This window comes from Lottia gigantea (assembly GCF_000327385.1).
Source record: "Lottia gigantea unplaced genomic scaffold LOTGIsca_7, whole genome shotgun sequence".
Lineage (NCBI taxonomy): Eukaryota > Metazoa > Mollusca > Gastropoda > Lottiidae > Lottia > Lottia gigantea.
In genome coordinates, this window is record NW_008710370.1 from 2,955,687 (window position 1) to 2,975,185 (window position 19,499).

Consider the following 19,499-nt stretch of genomic DNA (forward strand, 5'->3'; position numbering starts at 1 on the left):
GCACTTGGTCTATGTATTTTCTATTGATTAAAGGAACTAACGAACTGTGATCAGTTATCAATACAGTCAAGTAACCTAATTTCGTGGAAACCCATTTTTCGTGGATTTCCGGAAAGGATTAATAATTTACATGTGCGACCTCGCGTGACCTCTGCATTTGCTTGTTTTGATAAACATGGGTTTTCTGTACAATATCAGCTAGTAGAATGAATTCAGTAGTTTCAAGCAAGGTACAATGTATTAATGTATACTTTGACAAATACAAAATGGCGGATTTCAGTTATTACCAAACGTCACCATTTTTTATCGGCCGAATTTCCTTATAATCCCAAGCGGTAATCGGAATACCAAGTGTCGTCTGCTAGAATGTAGTCCAACCAATGAAGTCACTTGATCAACTAGCAGATTCCGTGTCAGCAGAAAATTTCTATGGAACACAAAGTGGACCATATTCTTATGTTGTTTCAGTGACTTTTAGCAATAAATCACGCTACGTATCAGTCAGTCAGTCACTATTTTATTTTAAAATCGTGGTTCTATGAAGGAATTGTCACTAGTCACGTGTTTTTCTCGACTTATTTATAGATCAAACATTGTACACAAAAATAGGTGACGCATTCTGCCGCCGTTGCTGAGTTGGTTGCTCATGAAATATGGGTCAAAGTGAAGGATTCATAAAGAAAATCGAAATAAACCAATTTTAATTATTTTGTAGAACATCCAAGACATGAAATTTTTTTTTTCGTTTTTTTTACTTTGACGAAATTCCGTGTTGAATCCTTATATCCACGAAAATAGGTTACACCACTGTATATATTGGAATCTAATCCATGTAAATATCTTGAAAATTTTTCACTAGACCAAACGGAAGTTAAGCACTCCTTTTCAATCTGCGCGTAACGTTTTTCTGCATCTGTCAAAGTATGCGAACAAAATGCAACAGGTTTCTACTCTTGGCTGTGTTGCTGTAGAATAACTCTGCCGATTCCATATTGGCTTGCGTCAGTGCTGATCATAGTAGGTTTCTTTACGTCAAAAATAGATAATACCGGAGCTTCGCTTATCATATCTTCCAAGATAATTAATCATGCCCAATACACATTTCAATTCTGTAATATTGGTTGGTGGACGTAATTCTCTAATAGCTCTTACTTTATCTGGATGAGGGCTAATACCATGTTGGTTTATTTTATGGCCTAACAAATCTTTTTCCGAATGTCTCGAAATGCACTTATTCTTGTTTAATTTTAGTCCGGATTCTCTAATATACGCGATAACTGAGGCTAAAATACAATCAGGCTCGTTGATGCAAAAATGAAGATATCATCCATGTCTACTGCTACACTGTCTATCCCTTCTAACAGTTCGTTCATTTTCCGCATGAAAATTTCGGAAGCGGAAGTTATAAATGCTGTAAGTTTCGAACTTTCTTCATCAAGAGGGATCTGGTAAAAACCAGAAGAGGCAACTAAGTGCGAAAAATAACGACTTCCTTTACCTGACGTTTTATTCAAAATATCGTCCAAGGTTGCAAGACATAAAGTTCTCGTTTTACAGACTTATTTATTTGTTTAAGGTCTACACATATTCTGATGCGATTACTTGACTTTTACGACACATGGATAACTGGAGCAGACCAATCTGACGGTTCGGTCACTTTGACAATAATATCTTGGTCAACCATGCGTTTATTGTCGTCTTCGAATTTGGATAATAGTGGTTGTGGCACCCGACGAGCGGTATGGATTGCATAGGGTACACAATCGTCTGTTAATTGAATTTTAACTGGTTCACCTTTAAGAAGACATATATCACCAAATACATCATTATCAATTTCTAATATTTAAAGAAATTAACCCTAATTTAACAGCATCAGATCTACCTAGTAAATTCTGAATGAAATTACCTCTTAATACATAAATCTTCGACTTCATCTTAACATTGTTATACGTAACATTAGATACAAAGTAACCAATACAATTTAAAACTTCTAAAACTTATACTAAACTTATAATACGCATATTATAATAACTACTTTCTGATATAACAGTAACGTCTGCCCCTGAATCGAATTTGACAAAACAATTATTGGCAAACAATTTAACATTCCAATCTAATTCAGTTTCATTTGTATGAATGGACCCTAAAAAGCATTCATTGGGATCAGGAATGTCAACGCTGTCAACTGATTGGCCTTTGCATAATGGTGTGTAACCTGATTTATCATTATTAATATTCAATTCTCTAGCATTCTTAGTTCGACAACATACAGCAAAATGTTCTATATTTTGACACTTAATACATTCAGCACAAAAATCGTCAAAGATTACAGTTTCGTTTCACCAAAATGATCCGAGTTTCTTGGTTTTGACTCGTAATAATTATTACGTTGCTTTGGATTCTGAAATCGGATTCTTGATCCCGCGCTTTGATAATGTCCACCACGGAAATGTCCTTTTCCTCTTCTATTTTCTCTGTGAAATTTCGCATTCCTTTGCGTTGATATGGCTTCCACTTTTTTATTGATATTAGTTAAATTTGATAATCATTTGCCTCCAACAGCTTCGTTGTTTTGTGCCTTCACCATTTCACTGTTTCTGGCTATCTGTATGGTTCTCTGTAAAGTTAGATTTCTCTCGAGTTGTAATTTTCTAGAGACAGGTTTATCAAGGATGCCTGTGACTAGTGTGTCGAGAATTTTTTCATCTTTAGTAGCTCTAAAAATCGCAATTCTCAGCCAGTTTGTAAAGTTTAGGAATAAAAGTTTCCGCGGTTTCACCGCGCTGCTGCATCGTGGTGGTAAACTGATTTATCAAAAATACAAGATTTCTATCTGGTAAGAAATTATTCTCAAATTTCTGTTTGACAATATCAAAATCCTTCTTCTTGTCGTCCTTTGCAAGGGTTAAGCTGCTAAATACATGTTCTGCTTCTGCACCCAAACAATAAATTAATGCACTGATTTGAATCTCCTCATTTTCTTCGAAGAGCTTTGAACAGCTTCGATATCTCATAAATCGTCTAATCCAGGATAACCAATTCATTGGTTTCCCAAATGTAAAAGGTTCTGGAGTTTCAAACTTTGCCATTTTAAATGATTACAGACCGTTCAGCAATTTAATGCTCTGACTATCAGCCGTTCACTTCTGACACCATGTTGCGTTATAGCTTTTTGATAAACGACCATCCTGGGCTAAGACACTTTATTAAATGACGACAACACGTGCAAGACATAGGCATATGAATACAATGAATGAATATCAATATACATGTACTATTTGAGTAATTGGGATACCGTAGTCTCTATAATATAATACACTAGTTAACAGCAACTTATAATATAAGGTAATATTAAGATAGTTTGTTTGTCATTTAGCTTATGTTGTTTATTATCACCCATGGATGAACTCTTGATTGAAAATCTAAAAAAGCAAATAGCATTTATATGAGTTATAAAATAAAGTTGGCCGGTGACTGTAGGAAAGTTAAATGAATTCGTTGAATGGTTTGTGCCGTTCCCTGTAAGATGGTAGCAGTGAATTGGGCAGCTCTGGCTTTTGGAAGGTGGTTGGATGTGTTGTGGAAACCCTGGGAGAGCCTTGTCTACTCGCCCGTAGTCTTCTGTTAGGGTTTTTGCCAGCATGGACCTTAACAACAGTATCTTGGACAATGTGTACACTAAAACTGAGTTGAGCGAAATATCGCTCATTGTAGGTGTAACATCCAACATCATATTTTCCTTGAAGCAATGAAGGTTTTGTGGGTGTGTTGTGGCCATTTATACAAAAGTTTTATTCCACTAGAATCCTGGTATCAGAAAAACACATATTTAGACATTTGTAATTCTGTCACATATGTACGCCAAAATATCTTATTACTAGTGTTTAGCAGCCAAAGAATGTTCATAAAAAATGCCATCCTAATTTTTTTTTTAAGCTTATGATACCTTCTAATGAAATCAAATGAGTTTTTCCTTTGACAAAAAAATATACGAATTTACAAATATGCCTACACTGGAGGGTTTTTGAGTTGTTGAACTTGACTTAGTTCCAATGTGTCCAAGTGTCCAATTTTGTTTGTGAAGATATAACCTAGTGTGTATTTAACAAAAAGAATACAAGGCATCAATTAGCTCATTTGATCTTAATTGAGGACTTTTTTTTGCACAATCTTCCATGAGTCAAGAGGTTATGATTTTAAGATGAACAGGTTTTGAATTTAAAAAAACATCAGAAGCGACAGTTTTATTGAAACTTTGTGTAGTCATTTGTTATTAAGATCACCAATTATGTAAAAATTGGAGTATGAATTTGATTTAGTGTAGTTTTTATGACATTACTACAAACAGGTTTTTTAAGTCTAATTTTGGTCAGACTGACAAATTTGTAATAAATTATTGTAGTAATTATGAGTAATTTATTAAATGTTTTAGAGCCATATCCACCAATGCCTAAATCTAATCCATCTAAAAAAGGTAGAATCTCAGTACCAGAGGAAAATATCTCATTCAGTGATGAAGACATAGATCAAAAAGTAAAGCAAATACAGAATAACAATGATTGCTATCAAATAATTGAAGGAGATGATAATTCTAATGTTTGGGAGACGGTTAGTATGTTATTTATTACTATTAATGATCAATATTTTCTGGAAATTAAGATATTCTCATTCATATCTACAAAATCCTTTTTGGCACACCTAACATATTTTTTGCATAAGTTGAAATTTCCACAAATTGAAATAGTGAGTTCAAAAACTCATTACAATGAATTGTAAAATTCCTGTCAGTGCTTCAGGTTACGGAGGGGATTTTTCCATGGTAACACATATTTCCAAAAAGAAATTGTCTGAATTCAAATGCATACAGAAATCTGGCTAATTTATCAATATATGCCACTGAAGGAAGGACAAATTTATTGCAAGGGTATATTTCTTTTTACATGAAATTGGGGGAGTATATTGGACACTCATGTTGTCCACATATGCTGGTAAACACTCTATGTCCTATGAGGACAATAGGACGAATTTTGACAAAACTTGATATGAGAGTTCGTAACCAACCAAGAATAAACTCTATTCAACATCAGAATAATCGAAAATATTAAGTGTCAAGTATTGCTTTGTTCTTGAAAACGCTTTGAATTTGAAGAAGCTTAGAGTATATTAAAAAAATACCCTTTCTTAGGCATGGAATAGCCCGACTGGTTTCGTTCTTGATTGAACGCTTCAGAGGCAACTATGCACAAGTGAAGCTTTACTTCTATTTATGCTAGAAAATGTGAGGTGAATTTGACCTGATGCGGAGGCGTCTCTTCATCTGACCAAGATTGTCCCCGCATAAAAAAGAATGCGCACTAGCAATGTAAGTTCGCCTCCACAACTCCACACTTCACGTGAGACGCCTCTGCACCGCCTTGTCATTTCGCTTCTGCAATTGACCCGAGACACATCTGTATTGAACCTGAACCGCCTTTATTTTGGTAGTTGGCCTTTGCAATTGACTGGAGATGCCTCTGCAATTGACTGGTTACACCATGCCTAATAAAGGGTATTTCTTTATTTTTAGCTCATAAACACTTAAAAAAAAACATGACTGTTGCTGGATTTTGACAAAACTTAGTTTGTTCAGTATCATCCCAAACAATTCAAAAGAAGTCTATGACTAAAGGTTGAACATTTCATACTGGTGATTGATACTGTACTGCTAAATATTTTTGTTTAAAATCAAAGCTGCCAGTTACCTTACCCGTCAAGCTTTCTGAAAAAAAAACTTGCAGTGTGTTGTGTATTATCTTGCCTAGCAAGCTATCTTTTACAATCTTAATTGGTCAGAAATCTCCCTGAATGGTTCAAATTACTGCTTTTGGTGTCTCTGATAGTCAAAATAGGCTTAGACATCCTTTTAATTCTTCTAAATGCTATGAGATAATTTTTGTTTTGTTTTACAGAAGTTGGCATTAAAATGTATACGTGAATTAAAAACTAGAAAAAAAGATGACCGAGTTCCTTTGGTATGTAAAATTTGTAAAGATAAAACATTCACTGCAAGTGCCACCTTAATGTACCATTATAGAAGTCATGCTGGTAAGTAAATGCATTGTTCAAAATTTTCAGGCTCATTTGTTATTTAAAGAGGTTGGATCGAATTGTTTATGCACACCTAATGGCACATTATGTTGCAAGATATCTCAGAGTTATGTCCCATATGCTCAAGTCTGTTTCTATGGGAAAGAAAATTTGTAAACAAAAAGAATTTTGGAAGTATTCAGAATGTTTTGGCAGCGAAGAAAATCAAACCTGATATCAGTTCCAGTGTTTCATAACATAATTCATTGCTCAATTCTTCTTTACGTTTTCCATAAATAACGGTTTACCTCCTTTTAGCTCATTCTTTTATTGAATCTGACCATCTTCAGGTACACAGGCGTTTTTTGTAGGCCGATTAAATTTCATAGATTAGATATTTTGTGTATTTGTGAGCCAGAAAGCTTTGATTAATTGATAGATTTGTCAGAAAATTTACCTAAACTGATTAGACTAATCATCCTATTTGTCCCAAGAGGTTGTTAAGCAATTAGATTAGGCTTTTTAAAGATGGTGGCATGTAAAAATTCAACAACAACTAGAACTGTTCTAATAACAGTACTGATGCAGGGAGGGTTACGACATTCAGGTACATACAAAGATAGTCTATTGCAATTACATTCTAGTAAATACTTTTCTGCATCTCTAAATGCAAATATCCAGAAGTGCCTGGAGCTTATAGTATATTGACTAGGAATAAAAGAATGTTTGTCAATTAATAAAGACCAAGTTTCATGAAATCCGGATAAGAAATAAGAAAATTGGTAATGCACATGCACACAACAAAAATTGGTTATTTCCATTGAAATTATAATTGGTTTATACACATACATAGCAAGTTTGATTAAATTCAGATAAGAAGTAAGAAAGTTTGTAATGCGCATGCGCACACCAAAAATTCAATATTTCCATCAAATTTAGAATTGGATTGTACACATACATACCAAGTTTGGTGAAATTCGGATAAGAAATAAGAAAGTTGGTAATGCGCATGCGCACAACAAAATTTCAATATTTCCATCAAATTTAGAATTGGATTATACACATACGTACCAATTTTGATGAAATTCAGACAAGAAATAAGAAAGTTGGTAATGCGCATGCGCACTACGCAAATTCGATATATCCATCAAATTTAGATTTTCGATTATTCACATGCATACCAAGTTTGATGAAATTCGCATAAGAAATAAGAAAGTTAGTAATGCGCATGCGCAATACGCAAATTCGATATATCCATCAAATTTAGAATTTGATTATACACATACATACCAAGTTTGGTGGAATTTGGGTAAAAAATAAGAAAGTTGGGAAATTAAGTGGGGGTCTGCCTTTAATGTGCTTCCGTAAGCTTAACTTACAGTATAACAAGGTTCAATCCATCCCAGAACTTATTTATATAGCTTAACTGGACACAAAACATTTTAAAGAAATATAAAAGGGAGGGTGTCTTTAAACTACTTAAACTTTGATTTATATTGGGGTTGACAGCCAGGTTAATCTAATTAGCCGATTTATCTAATAATAGTCCCATGTTTAGTGAATGGGGTTTTGAATTTGCATGTAAGGCATGCATGTTTTATATCAATGGAAACCTCAGAATCTCTACATTACAAAATCAAAAGAATTATCGCCATATCTCTATTAGGGACCAAGATATAGCACTGCAAAGACTCAAAATGGTCCATTTTTAGACCCCTGTAAAATCGGAAAGAGTTGTCTGACCCCAAAGGTCAAAAGGTCATCAGATAGACAAGGTCACATATTATCATCGTAGTAAATATGAAGGTCTTTAAAGGTCAAGGTCATGAGATATACGCGTTCAAACTTTGAAAAAAAACATCCGGTCGTACAAAAAAGGCAAAACCGAAAATCAAAATTATGCTGCCTAAGGATTGTAGACAGACTTGAAACGTATCGTTTGACACAAAAGTTATGCAAATCAGATGAAAAATGGTCTCTGAATAGCAATTTCTGCAAAATGAGGCAAACCAAAATGGCGGCCAACATGTTACTTCCGGTGCGAATTTATTTAGTTTAATAAGTTTGCATTAAGACTGGTAATATAATGCATATGTTATTTTTGACATAACTCAATTTCACCGGAAGTGATACCACCGGAAGTACTAACATCGAAACCGGAAGTGATAGAAAAATTTGAATGTGTACTTTATGTCTCTATGCTGGCGGTCTACACCACGTAAGTTTCAAGTCAATCCGTCCGATAACAACCGAAATAGTATTTTTCGATTAATTTCGGCAAAAAAAGTATGCAACGAATTTTCGAAAATCGAAAATTTTCAACTGCTATCATTTGTCCTTTGTTACAAGAAATACGATGCAGAAAACCCGATCAAATTCGGTTGATAAACACGCCCTCTAGAGTCCATTTTCCGTTTGTTGCAACGTTGCGTAATGTTTCTCAGAAAGTTTTCGTTTTACATTTAAACTGTGATTAGCCACGAGTTACAAAACGCCATGAAGTCCGTTTTCCCGTACCTATTGCCGTTGCCGAGAAAACCGGCCTGCCTAGACGGAAAAAAAAAAAAAAAAAAAATCAATTCGAAAACAAAGCAATAATGATAATAATAATCAAAATAGATGACTTTCTTTTGTTGTCAGCAGAGGCAGCCATGTTGCCTAATCACCGATATCACATTTCGCATTTGTAGACCACTCCTAATCTAATCGAAATTACACCAAATCGTATCAGCAAATTGAAACCAAATCAAATTTTCGGACAAAAACGCCTGTATATCAGATTGGTGAACCCATAGTTTGATTAGTTTGCATTAATCCTTATATCATGTGGGTAAAAAGACAGAGTAACATATCTTAATTTCCAATACATTTGCTATTGGTGTTAAAGAGTCTTTGACAGCCTCATGCCCACCTGGCCTTTGAAACGGTTTTAACCCCAAATTTTGCATTTCACCATTTTGCTGCAAACGAATTGACTTTGAAACGTCTCTGATCATTTCATGTTGCATTTATGTAAAAATCTATCCGGTATTGCAAAAAAAAAACCCATAATTATGTAACTCATGTATGGATGAGATCTTTGGTAATAAATGGATGACAGTTTTGGAGTTAATGCCTTTTACTTAAAGTTGTTTAGAGTAACTTGTATGAAATTTGAGTGGTGGACCCGATGGAGCCACAGTTTTTATCTGATCTTAATGAAACATTGTATGCATGCATATATTGATGAGTCTATATCAATATATGTACCTACCTGCATCCCTAGCTATAAGCACAATTCCTGGATGAACCCATGGAACCTCTATCAAATTTCACTGCTAGTTACCTCCCCTTACTATAAACCACTTCCGCCCATTGATTTTCTACAGAGCCACTAAGGCGCAATTTTCCATACTTTTATAAAATATTTCGTTTTAACGAAATAATTAATTCGTTTAAATAAAATAATATCATATATTTCGTTTAAACGAAAAGACTTTTTGTTTAAATGAATTAATTATTTTATTTTAAACGAAATAATTTTTTTTGATTAATCGAATAACTTATTTAAAAATGTATTTCTTTAACAAAATAAGTATGATTATTTTGTTTAAATGAAATGATTATATCGTTTAAATGAAATGATTACTTCGTTTAAATGAAATATATGACCTTATTTCGTTTTAACAAATTAATTATTTTGTTTAAATGAAATACTTATTTCGTTAAAACGAAATATTTTATAAATGTACCGAAAATTGCGCCTAAGGGGCTCCGTAATTTTCAAAGTTTCAGGTGAGTATTTGGGACAAGCAGAAGTTATGTACATTTCTCGGAGGCCATTTTTATATTTTTTATTTTAGCATACATTTTTTTTTATACTGTGTCGGAATATTTCCCAGTCTGCCATGGACAATAATAAGTCTTGTTCCATTTGTGGTAAGGAAATGAATATCATAGATGATCATCCACAGTGTCTTTGGGTCAGGAAAAATGGCCTTAAAATCATAAAATTGTAAAGAAGGCCCATCTAAGGCTGTAAGAATTCTAAGACCTGTACAGTTACTTCTGCCACTTTGAAAGAGACTGTTCCTGATAAAATACCTGGATCGGGTGGTTCCAGTCATCCTTTGCTGTCCTCTTTAAGATATAGTAAGATATAGTGATGCCTCAGTCAGATGCAGGCTTCAGTTCATCAGACCTTCCTTTGAGGAGGCTCAAGGCCAGCCTATTTTAGCTTCAAATCTGCCCACCTGCACTCAGTCCAGCTCCTTGTCTATAGATCAAGGCCTACTTCAATAAGTTTTGAAAGCCGTGTAAGATTGCATAGATCAGAAATTTGAAAGTTTCAAGAGTACCAAGAAGTGAACTAGTTTAGTAAGGCAATCTGAACAATCTAAGAAAAGATTTGACAAGTTTTGTTCAAATTGGAGGAATCTCGATTCAAGTTCAGACTCTGATGTATCAGGCTCTAAATCCCAACGATTGGGTAGCGTCCTCAGATCTGACAGACGTATCTCTACACACACCAGTTTATCCTCCACATAAATGGAATTCATTACCATTTCTCAACAATATCCTTTAGTGTGGCTACGGCTCCTCGGGTCTTTACAAAGGTAATGGCTGTGGTGGGGGGTTATCTACGAGCTCGGCAGCGCCTCATTTTTCAATATTTAGAAGCTTGGTTGATAAGAGCCGTTCAGCGCTACATCCTCGCTGCAAGAATAGATTATATACTGAAGTTACTTTCCAGTCTGAGGTTACTGGTGAACTTAAAGAAATTAATTACATCTCCTTGTCAGAAGACCGCTTCAGTTCACTTCAGGAAATGATCAATTTATTTGTGGAGAGTTTGCAAGTTCCTGCTCATGTCTTTTTGCTCTTGCTGGAACTCATGGCAGCATGTATCGATCTAGTGCCATGGCAAGATTTCAGTTCAGTTCTGACAACATGCTGAGAGTCATCTCAAACAGATTGTTATAACTCAAAATCTTTTCTTCGATCTTCAGTGGTGGAGTTTCAATTGCAGGACACCCAGTACAAATGTCAATTTGGACGAAAGCCAGCTGTCTGGGATGGGGAGCCCATTCTTTGGAAGAGAGAGTTCAAGAAATTTAAGATAACCAAGAGGCTCAGAAACATATCAATTGGCTAGAACTGAAGGCAGTGTTCAATGTTTTTCAGTATCTAATTTATTTATTGAAGGGGGAAAGTGTATGTACACACAGACAATTCCACAGTAGTAGCTTATGTCAACCTATTCTCCGGACTTGTGTTTTCTATTTTGGGAAATGCTTCATTGCAGTATGAATCTGGATTCTGCAGCCCACACACCAGGTCTTTCTCAAGGTCAGAAAGTTCAGTCCACTGAATTGTACCTAAATCGTCACATGGTTAAGACCATTTTCGATTGTCTAGTTCACCCCAACATAGATCTTTTTGAAACATACGAAAATCTGAGTGTTCTGATTCTCTTATCTATTTCAGCATGCTTGGAAGTGTGATGCTCTGTCAATTACTTGGAAGGGAATGTTAACTTATGCCTTCCCACTTCCATTGTTCTAAAAGTCCTGTCAAAGTCAATTCTGAAGATTGTGTTCTACTTCTAGTAGCACCCATATCTCTGAGACAGTCCTGGTTTCCTCTTTTCCTGGAATTGTTATTAGACATGTTTGATAATTTATACACCATGACGATAAACCTTTCAATTTTTCAATCAACAAAAACAGCACAAACAACGACAAATTTTTTGTCAAATATGCCTTCTTTCAATTTTAACCCTGTTACCTATCCTGGGGTGTATATTGCCGTCACCCATGTCCGTCTGTCAGCCCGTCCGTCCACAATTGCTTGTAAACACTCAACAAGACACAATTCTTGACGGATTTTGACAAAACTTGGTGTGAGAAGAATCTAAAAATAGTTAGTATAAGTTATTGCCCTTGTTCTTGAAAAGGCGTTCAATTTTTTGCTCGTAAACACTCTGGAAGGCACAATTCTTGACGGATTTTGATGAAACTTGGTGTGAATGTTCGTAATTACCCAAGGATGAACCCCATTGAAAATATTTATTATGAGTTTTTAAAACGCGTTCAATTTTTAGCTCGTAAACATTCTAGGTGGCTCAATTCTTGACAGATTTTGACGAAACTTGGTGAAATTGTTTATTATCATCCGTAGATGAACCCATTGATGAAAATTAAAAATGTTTCATAGGGGTTATTGACCTCGATCTTGAAAATACTTTCAAATTTTAGCTCTTAAACAGTAAAAGGCATGATTCTTCCCGGATTTTGACAAAACTTGGTTTTCACGAGCTAAAAATTGATCAGAACACGTTTTCAAGAACAAGGGCAATAACTCATACTCGATATTATTCAGTCTCACCCCAAAAGGTTCAAAAGAAGTGTATAACTGAAGGTTGAATAATGCATATTTTTTACTGTACTGTCAAATATTTTTATTCAAAATCAAAACTGCCTGTGGTCATGTATCACCTTGTCTGGCAAGCTATCATTTCAGAATTATATACAAAATAGCACATCTGTACAGCTTTATATAATAATAACCGCAAAGTCCCAGTTTGTTATCATATTGTCAATTCTTTTTTTTTTTTTTTTTTTTTTCGATTTTTACACACCTTCCTGAGCTTAGACTGCAGTAGTTGCAGCAATCATTCAACTTTCTTGAACCTTAGATAATGGCAACGTTGTGCATAAATTTAATTGAAACATTTTTGTTCAACATGTGCAAAACTCGAAAATTGGCTCCAGAAGGCGTTGAATATCTCGTGACGTTGATCCTTGATGACCTTGACCTTTGATAGGTCAAAGGCGACTGACCTTGGCAACCAGATGATACTTTGACATTTGACCTCTGACATCTACTTCCGGTTTTATAACTGTCTAAAATCAGCAAAAATCTCAACTTTGGACTGCTCTTACACGCGACCGAATTACCTTGGAGAGTTATTTTTTTCGGATTCTTATAGGGCTCTTCGAGATCTTTCCATTGATATATTACAAAAGAGTTTTGATGCATATTTGCTATTTCCGATTTTTTGTAACTTTTGATTTTGAAACGTATTTTTGCATATCTCATGAACTATTCAATGGAAAAGCTTCAAATTTTCAATGTGACTAGTCACCTCAGATATCAATCAAAATATGACCAAAAAAATTAATGTGGGCGTGGCACATCCAGGTTGAATTACTAATTGTTTACATTTAGAGGCAGGGGCATAACTCGCATAGGATACGTTTGTTCAAAAAGGGCCTTTGCACACAATTACCTCATCCTATTGGCCAGTTTGTGTTAACAGCTCAGTTGTTTCAGCTTTATAGTTCCAAAAAAGGAACTGGTTTTAACATTTGGATATTTTCATATTTCGATTTTGACCTTTGTTGACATTTGTTGACCTATATCTTTTGACCTGAATAATGTAGAAGCTTGAAATTTAAAACACAACATAACATTTGGAATATCTATTACCCTATGCAAAAAAAATTAAGGTGGGCGTGGCACATCTGGGTTATATTACTCATTATTGACATTTTTGGCCAAGAGCATAATTCGCAAAGTATATGTTTGTTCAACATGGTACTTTGCATACAATTATCTCATGTTTTGAGCCACTTTGTCTTAGAATTTTGGTTGTTTCCGCTTCATAGTTCAAAAAAAGGAACAGGTTTTGGAAATTGAAAATTTTCAATTTGTGACCTTGGCCTTTGTTGACCTTGACCATTGTAGGATCAAACGTCATTGGCATTGGCTATCTATTTATACTTTTATATTTGCTGTCCTATGTCAACTTCCGGTTTTATAGTCGTGTGCAATTAGAAATTTTTATGACGTATATCTCTTGATCTTGACCTTTTTAGACCTTCTCCTTTACAAGATCAAAGGTCATTGACCTTGGCTATCTGCTAATACTTTCATTTGTGAGGTCTGACGTCTACTTCCGGTTTTAGAATCTACTAAAAAATGAAAATTTTTCAACTTTAGACTGTTCTTGCACATGATCTAATTATCGTGGAAGGTTGATTTTTTCAGGGTCTTTTGCAATTTGCTACATTTGCAAAGTGCCACGTGTGGCTCTAGTTTCTGTTTTATGTCATTTTTTATGGTGATATTATATGAAAGCAATATCTGTTTTTTGCAGGGATCAAGCCATTCATATGTTTAATATGCAACACAACTTTTACCCGTCAGCACAGTTTAAACTATCATATGTTGATACATAATAATCAAAGTAGATTTACCTGTAAAGATTGTGGACGAAAATTTCGACACCCAAGTCATTTTAAGGTAGGTTTTACTTTACACATACACTATTGAAATATTTTTATACAATCACTCTCTGATATAGTCTCAACACGTGTCAATCTGTCCTTGTTAATGCAAATAGTTCTACATTTTTGGACTTTGTGCTTGAATACACAATCAAAAAATGAAAATTTACATATTTTTTGGAGTGTCTCGGACAATTGGAAACAAATTACTGTTATTGCACATATAATGATGTGCTGTAGTCCCATATTTGGGATTGGGAATGTCACGGTATCCGCCTCAAACTCAGTTTGTGATCTGAGTGTGATGTTAGATTGAAGTGGAACCAGGAACACCCATATAAATAGCATATACAGAGCAGCTGCTCACTCACTTTGGCGAATAGGAAAAATTAGAAACTGATACCCGCATTTATTACTTCAAGGCTGTAACAGTTTATTTTTCGGACTATATGATAATCAGTATGCCAAATTACAACACATCCCAAACGCAGCAGCTTGTCAGACAGATATGATATTGTGGGTGACCGCTCGAAACCGCGTATATGCCATATTTGGTCATTTTGACTTTTTGGTACCGTTCAAAAGCTCGTGATCTCGTGAACAAATCCTCGTATTCTTAGCTTGATTCTAAATAACTCAAAAAGCGCTAATTAAATAACACATATATAAACAGTCAGATTTAAAACCTCGTAAAATATATTATTATACGAGGTTGAATGTTCCTTTTCTGCGTATGAAGATGAAAAACTTCGTACACTGTATTATTATACGAGTTTTTGGTTCAATAGGCCGATGATCTCGAATTGTTATACGAGGTTTATATTTTCCAAGAATGAAAACCACGTATAGAGGTAAAAAAACATAATCAAAAAGATTTTAACAAAATACGCATACAAATAGTTTTTTGAGTTTTTCTTGAAAAGTAATTCCGCATCGGATATCGTTATACGAGGTATCAAGCTGTCACCCACGATATGCGAGTTTTGTTCAATATTTTCTGCATTATTTTTATATTAATATGCCTTATTGAGTCAGCACTGCTCTACCATAGTGACTTAGTTAAGGTATTGAATCCAATGATCCAAACCAAAAGCTGTCCAAAAACTTTTTTTTAAAGTAGCACTCAAAACTTACCTCTGTAAATTGAACTATTCGTAAGCTCTCAATTAATTGTTATTTTTGTTGTACATTTTTTTGTTGGTTATTGAATCATGTTTATCATGTACTCTCTAGATAAATTCTATAGTAAAACACTATATCAAAAATAAATCATTATCATTATTATTATTATCATTATTTCAAAACTGATTTTATTATGCAAGAATTTCAACATTTTTTCAAATTAAGAACAATTTCAGTATTAAAGTTATTACTTTTTATAATAAAAATTCTGTAAGTCATTTTTAGCTATAATCAATTTCCTCTTTATGTAGGTAGGTATATGATTAACCCTTTCACTGCCAGACGTCAAAAATTTTCGACAATGGGTTTTGATGTTACATTGCCAAGCGTCGAAAGTTTTCCACTTTTATGTTATGTTTACATGTTTGTAGTGTATGTAGTCATATCAAAGGGAGGTAATGAAATAGGTGTCACTTTCTTTTGTTTCCACGTCTTCTTTCGGTTTTCCCACTACAAATTAGCTGGTTTATTCTGTTAAATCGAAAGATATTAATCTTAAAAGTCAATCGGTATGTTTAAGAGTTCAATAGTGAAACGTCAAAGTTAACGTAATGATAAGCAGATGCTAGAAGCGAATTTCCCGACATTTTTGTACATGTTTGTTGTGCGTGTAGTCCTAGCTAAGGGAAGCAATGAAATAGGTGTCGCATTTGTTTGTTTACACGTCTGCTGAAAAACAGCAGGTTTATTCTGTAAAATCAAAAGTTAGCAATCTCCGAAGTCAACCGATACTTGGAGTTTGAGTTCAATCGCGAAACGGCAAAGTTACCACAATGAAGAAGAGGTGTTAGCGGCAATTTTTGAGCTGAATCGGACGATGAATGGACCGTAGCGGATGATGATGGTGACAAGGAAAATATTGGCAGCAGGCCTGATGGCGATGCAGAAAATCGTACTCTTCAAAGTTATTTGGATGAATGGTGGCTGACATAAACAGTGAGTTTTTCTAATATGATGAGCTGCAACCGATTTCAACTGCTCCGTTCATTTCTTCACTTCAGTGATAATTCTTTACAAGTAAAAGGACAACCTGGTTTTGACTTCCTATTTAAAGTCAGATCTTTAATTTCATTGGTTATTGGAGTATACCAGTCACATCAATATTTGTCCATACATGAAACCATGAGAAAATTTAAAGGCAGTCAGCTTTAAACAGTACATGCCAAACAAGCCGAACAAATGGGGTTTAAAGATTTGGTCATTATGTGATGCTGTGAATGGTTTTAATTTAAAGTGGAAAGTGTATGTTGGCAAAGAGACAGAGAGTGGAGAAAATGGACTTGGCTTTTCAGTTGTGAAAGAACTTTTGAATGGATATACAAATGGATACAAAGTTTTTATGGATATTTTTTTTTCATCTCCAAATCTGTTTTATTATTTACTTCATCAGAATATTGGAGCTTGTGGTATGGTACGGGCCAACAGGAAAGGTTTGCCAGTGGACTTACAGACTGTGAAGTTAAAAAAAGGTGACAGTCCAGTTTTTTGGGAGAAAGACAATATATTACTGACAATAAGCAGACACAGCCCGTGTAACTGCGATATCAACAGTTCATGATAATGGTGTTGTGAATAAGGAAGTGAGACATAAGATTGGTGAAGAGGTTAGAAACCTCTGGAAACCAGCTTTAGTAGAGGACTACAACAAATACATGGGAGGTGTTGACAGATTCGACCAATTATGCGCATATTATCAATTCCCCCATAAGTGTCAAAAATGGTACCAGGTGATTTATCATTTTATAAAAGAAACCGCATTAGTAAATGCTTTCATATTATTTCATGAACACAATCCTACTATTAAAATGGATCAAGTGAAATTTAGGAGATGCGTTATTGACAGTTTGATTTCACAGAACAAAAGATTACCCGTCAAGAACAAGTCAAGGAAAATCAAGTACGAGCACAACGTTTAGTGGCAAGACATTTTCACTCAAATTATGAGAACAAGAAATACCATCCAGATTGTGTAGTTTGTAGTGATAGAGAATCTGGGAATCATCATCAAACAAACTGGTACTGTGAAAACTGCAATTTGCCAATGTGTATGCCTGATTGTTTCAAAAATTATCATACAAAACTTGAATTTAGTGTGAAATATTGACAATAAGTACAAGACCTAATTGTGATAATTATGTTGAATTAGTTAATTGTTGACTTTTAAGACATCAACTTTTTTGATATGTTATAACCTATTGTGTCTCTAACTGTGGATGTGATATTTTTAATTTTGCTGATCGGATTGAATAACTTCAAATAGAATTATCAGACTTTTGACATACCGGTATTGTAATTATTCTTGCTGCACATTTTGTGACATTTTTACTTTCAAATTGCTTGTTGCTTGCTTATTTTTACGCATTGAATTTCTTGCTGCGGATTACATGTTATTTTAAAGTTGCTTATAGGTGTGAGTATTTGACATGGATTATCATCTTTATAGGATGATTGTGAAATGTTTTTGATTTAAATTGGATTTATTGACTGTGTTGATGAATTATTGATTGTGTTGATTATTGTGTTGCACTTTACTTATGTAGTCAAATAAAATTGCATTTTATTTTGTAATTTGTGTATCTTTCTTTTGTTATTTTAGTGCTATGCGAATGTTTGGCTACGCCTGAATTTCTTAAAAATCAATAAAGTTTCCCCTTTTTGCCAACTGCATGTGCTCTTTGTCCTAATTTCTCATGAGATATGACTAACAGAAACGATTATTTAGAGAAGCATCATGAAGGGAATCCAATGGCTTAAAGAAGCATATGGTGCAAATATTGAGTTGTCATTAAACTTTTCTTTTTCGCAGTTGAAGAGAACTATGGTATTATAGACATGGTTTGTAAATAAATTGTCTGGTACCCTGGTCTGCAAGTAATAATTATTATTTGAAGCATGTGACATAACATGGTAACAACAACTTCACGATGTTTAAAGGGTTGAAGAACTAATCTCAATTATTCCCTATTTCAGGAGCATTTAAGACGTCACACTGGAGAAACACCTTTTGAATGCACAGACTGTCCATTGAAATTTAAAACTCGTAATACGTATAAAAGGCATCTTAAAACTAGACATGGTAAATTACTAACAGCTGGTGGTATTTATTTATTAAGTCAAGATGAGTTCCTGAAAGTCAGAACCAAACCATATAAAAAGGTTTGTAGTGGAACAACAGGAGACTCTGAAGCAGCCTCTCTCAGTGGTTCAGATGATGAAAGTGATTTAGTTAATGGTTTACAATTGGATCACATAGATGAAATAGTCAATGCAAATCAGTGCTGAAACATGAAGAGATAAAAAATGACATTAATAAGTGACAAGACACTGATACTAGTGTTTTTATATTATATGTATATATAAGTAGCACTAAAAGGCAGCAGGCTACTACCCACTTTATTAAAGATGCAAGTTTATGTGGTCATGTGTTGCTATTATTTGATGGAGTATATCTATGCAAATAATCTTATCAAAAATTTTACTTTTTAGTGATTTTATAACTAATTGCCAATCCAAACAAAAGAAACTACATTTTAATATAAGCCAACCTCTATATATATCTATATATATTGTGTTCCCCTATGTCAGCATCTTCACAATGTCAAGAAACAGATTTTTGTATGTAATTATGTGATAAAAAATGAAAAGTTTCATGAAGAAACATGAAAATTATAGAGTATGAATTCGCCTCTGTCCTCAGTCAACAATTCTTGTGATCACAGTAGAGACTACAATTTTTTATACGCCCACATGAAAGGGGGGCGTATATTGCCATCGCCCCTGTCAGTCCATCCGTCCACAATTGCTTGTAAACACTCTACAAGGCACAATTCTTGACAGTTTTTGACAGAACTTGGTGTGAGTGTTTGCAATCACCCAAGGATAAAGCCTATTGAAAATCTAAAGAATCGAAAAATATTGAGTATAAGTTATTGCCCTTGTTCTTGAAAATGCATTCAATTTCTAGCTTGTAAACATTTTAGA

At 34.4% G+C, this 19,499-nt stretch overlaps 1 protein-coding gene across 1 annotated transcript; it reads left to right on the plus strand.

The window, feature by feature from the left end:
• Positions 1–6,005: 6,005 nt before the first annotated feature.
• On the plus strand, positions 6,006–18,551 carry LOTGIDRAFT_55220 (hypothetical protein; the record flags this gene model as incomplete). Its single annotated transcript, XM_009065345.1, has 3 exons — positions 6,006–6,084; positions 14,207–14,352; positions 18,489–18,551. Coding segments are annotated over 3 exons (288 nt in total), but the record flags the coding sequence as incomplete, so codon positions are not given.
• Positions 18,552–19,499: the final 948 nt, after the last annotated feature.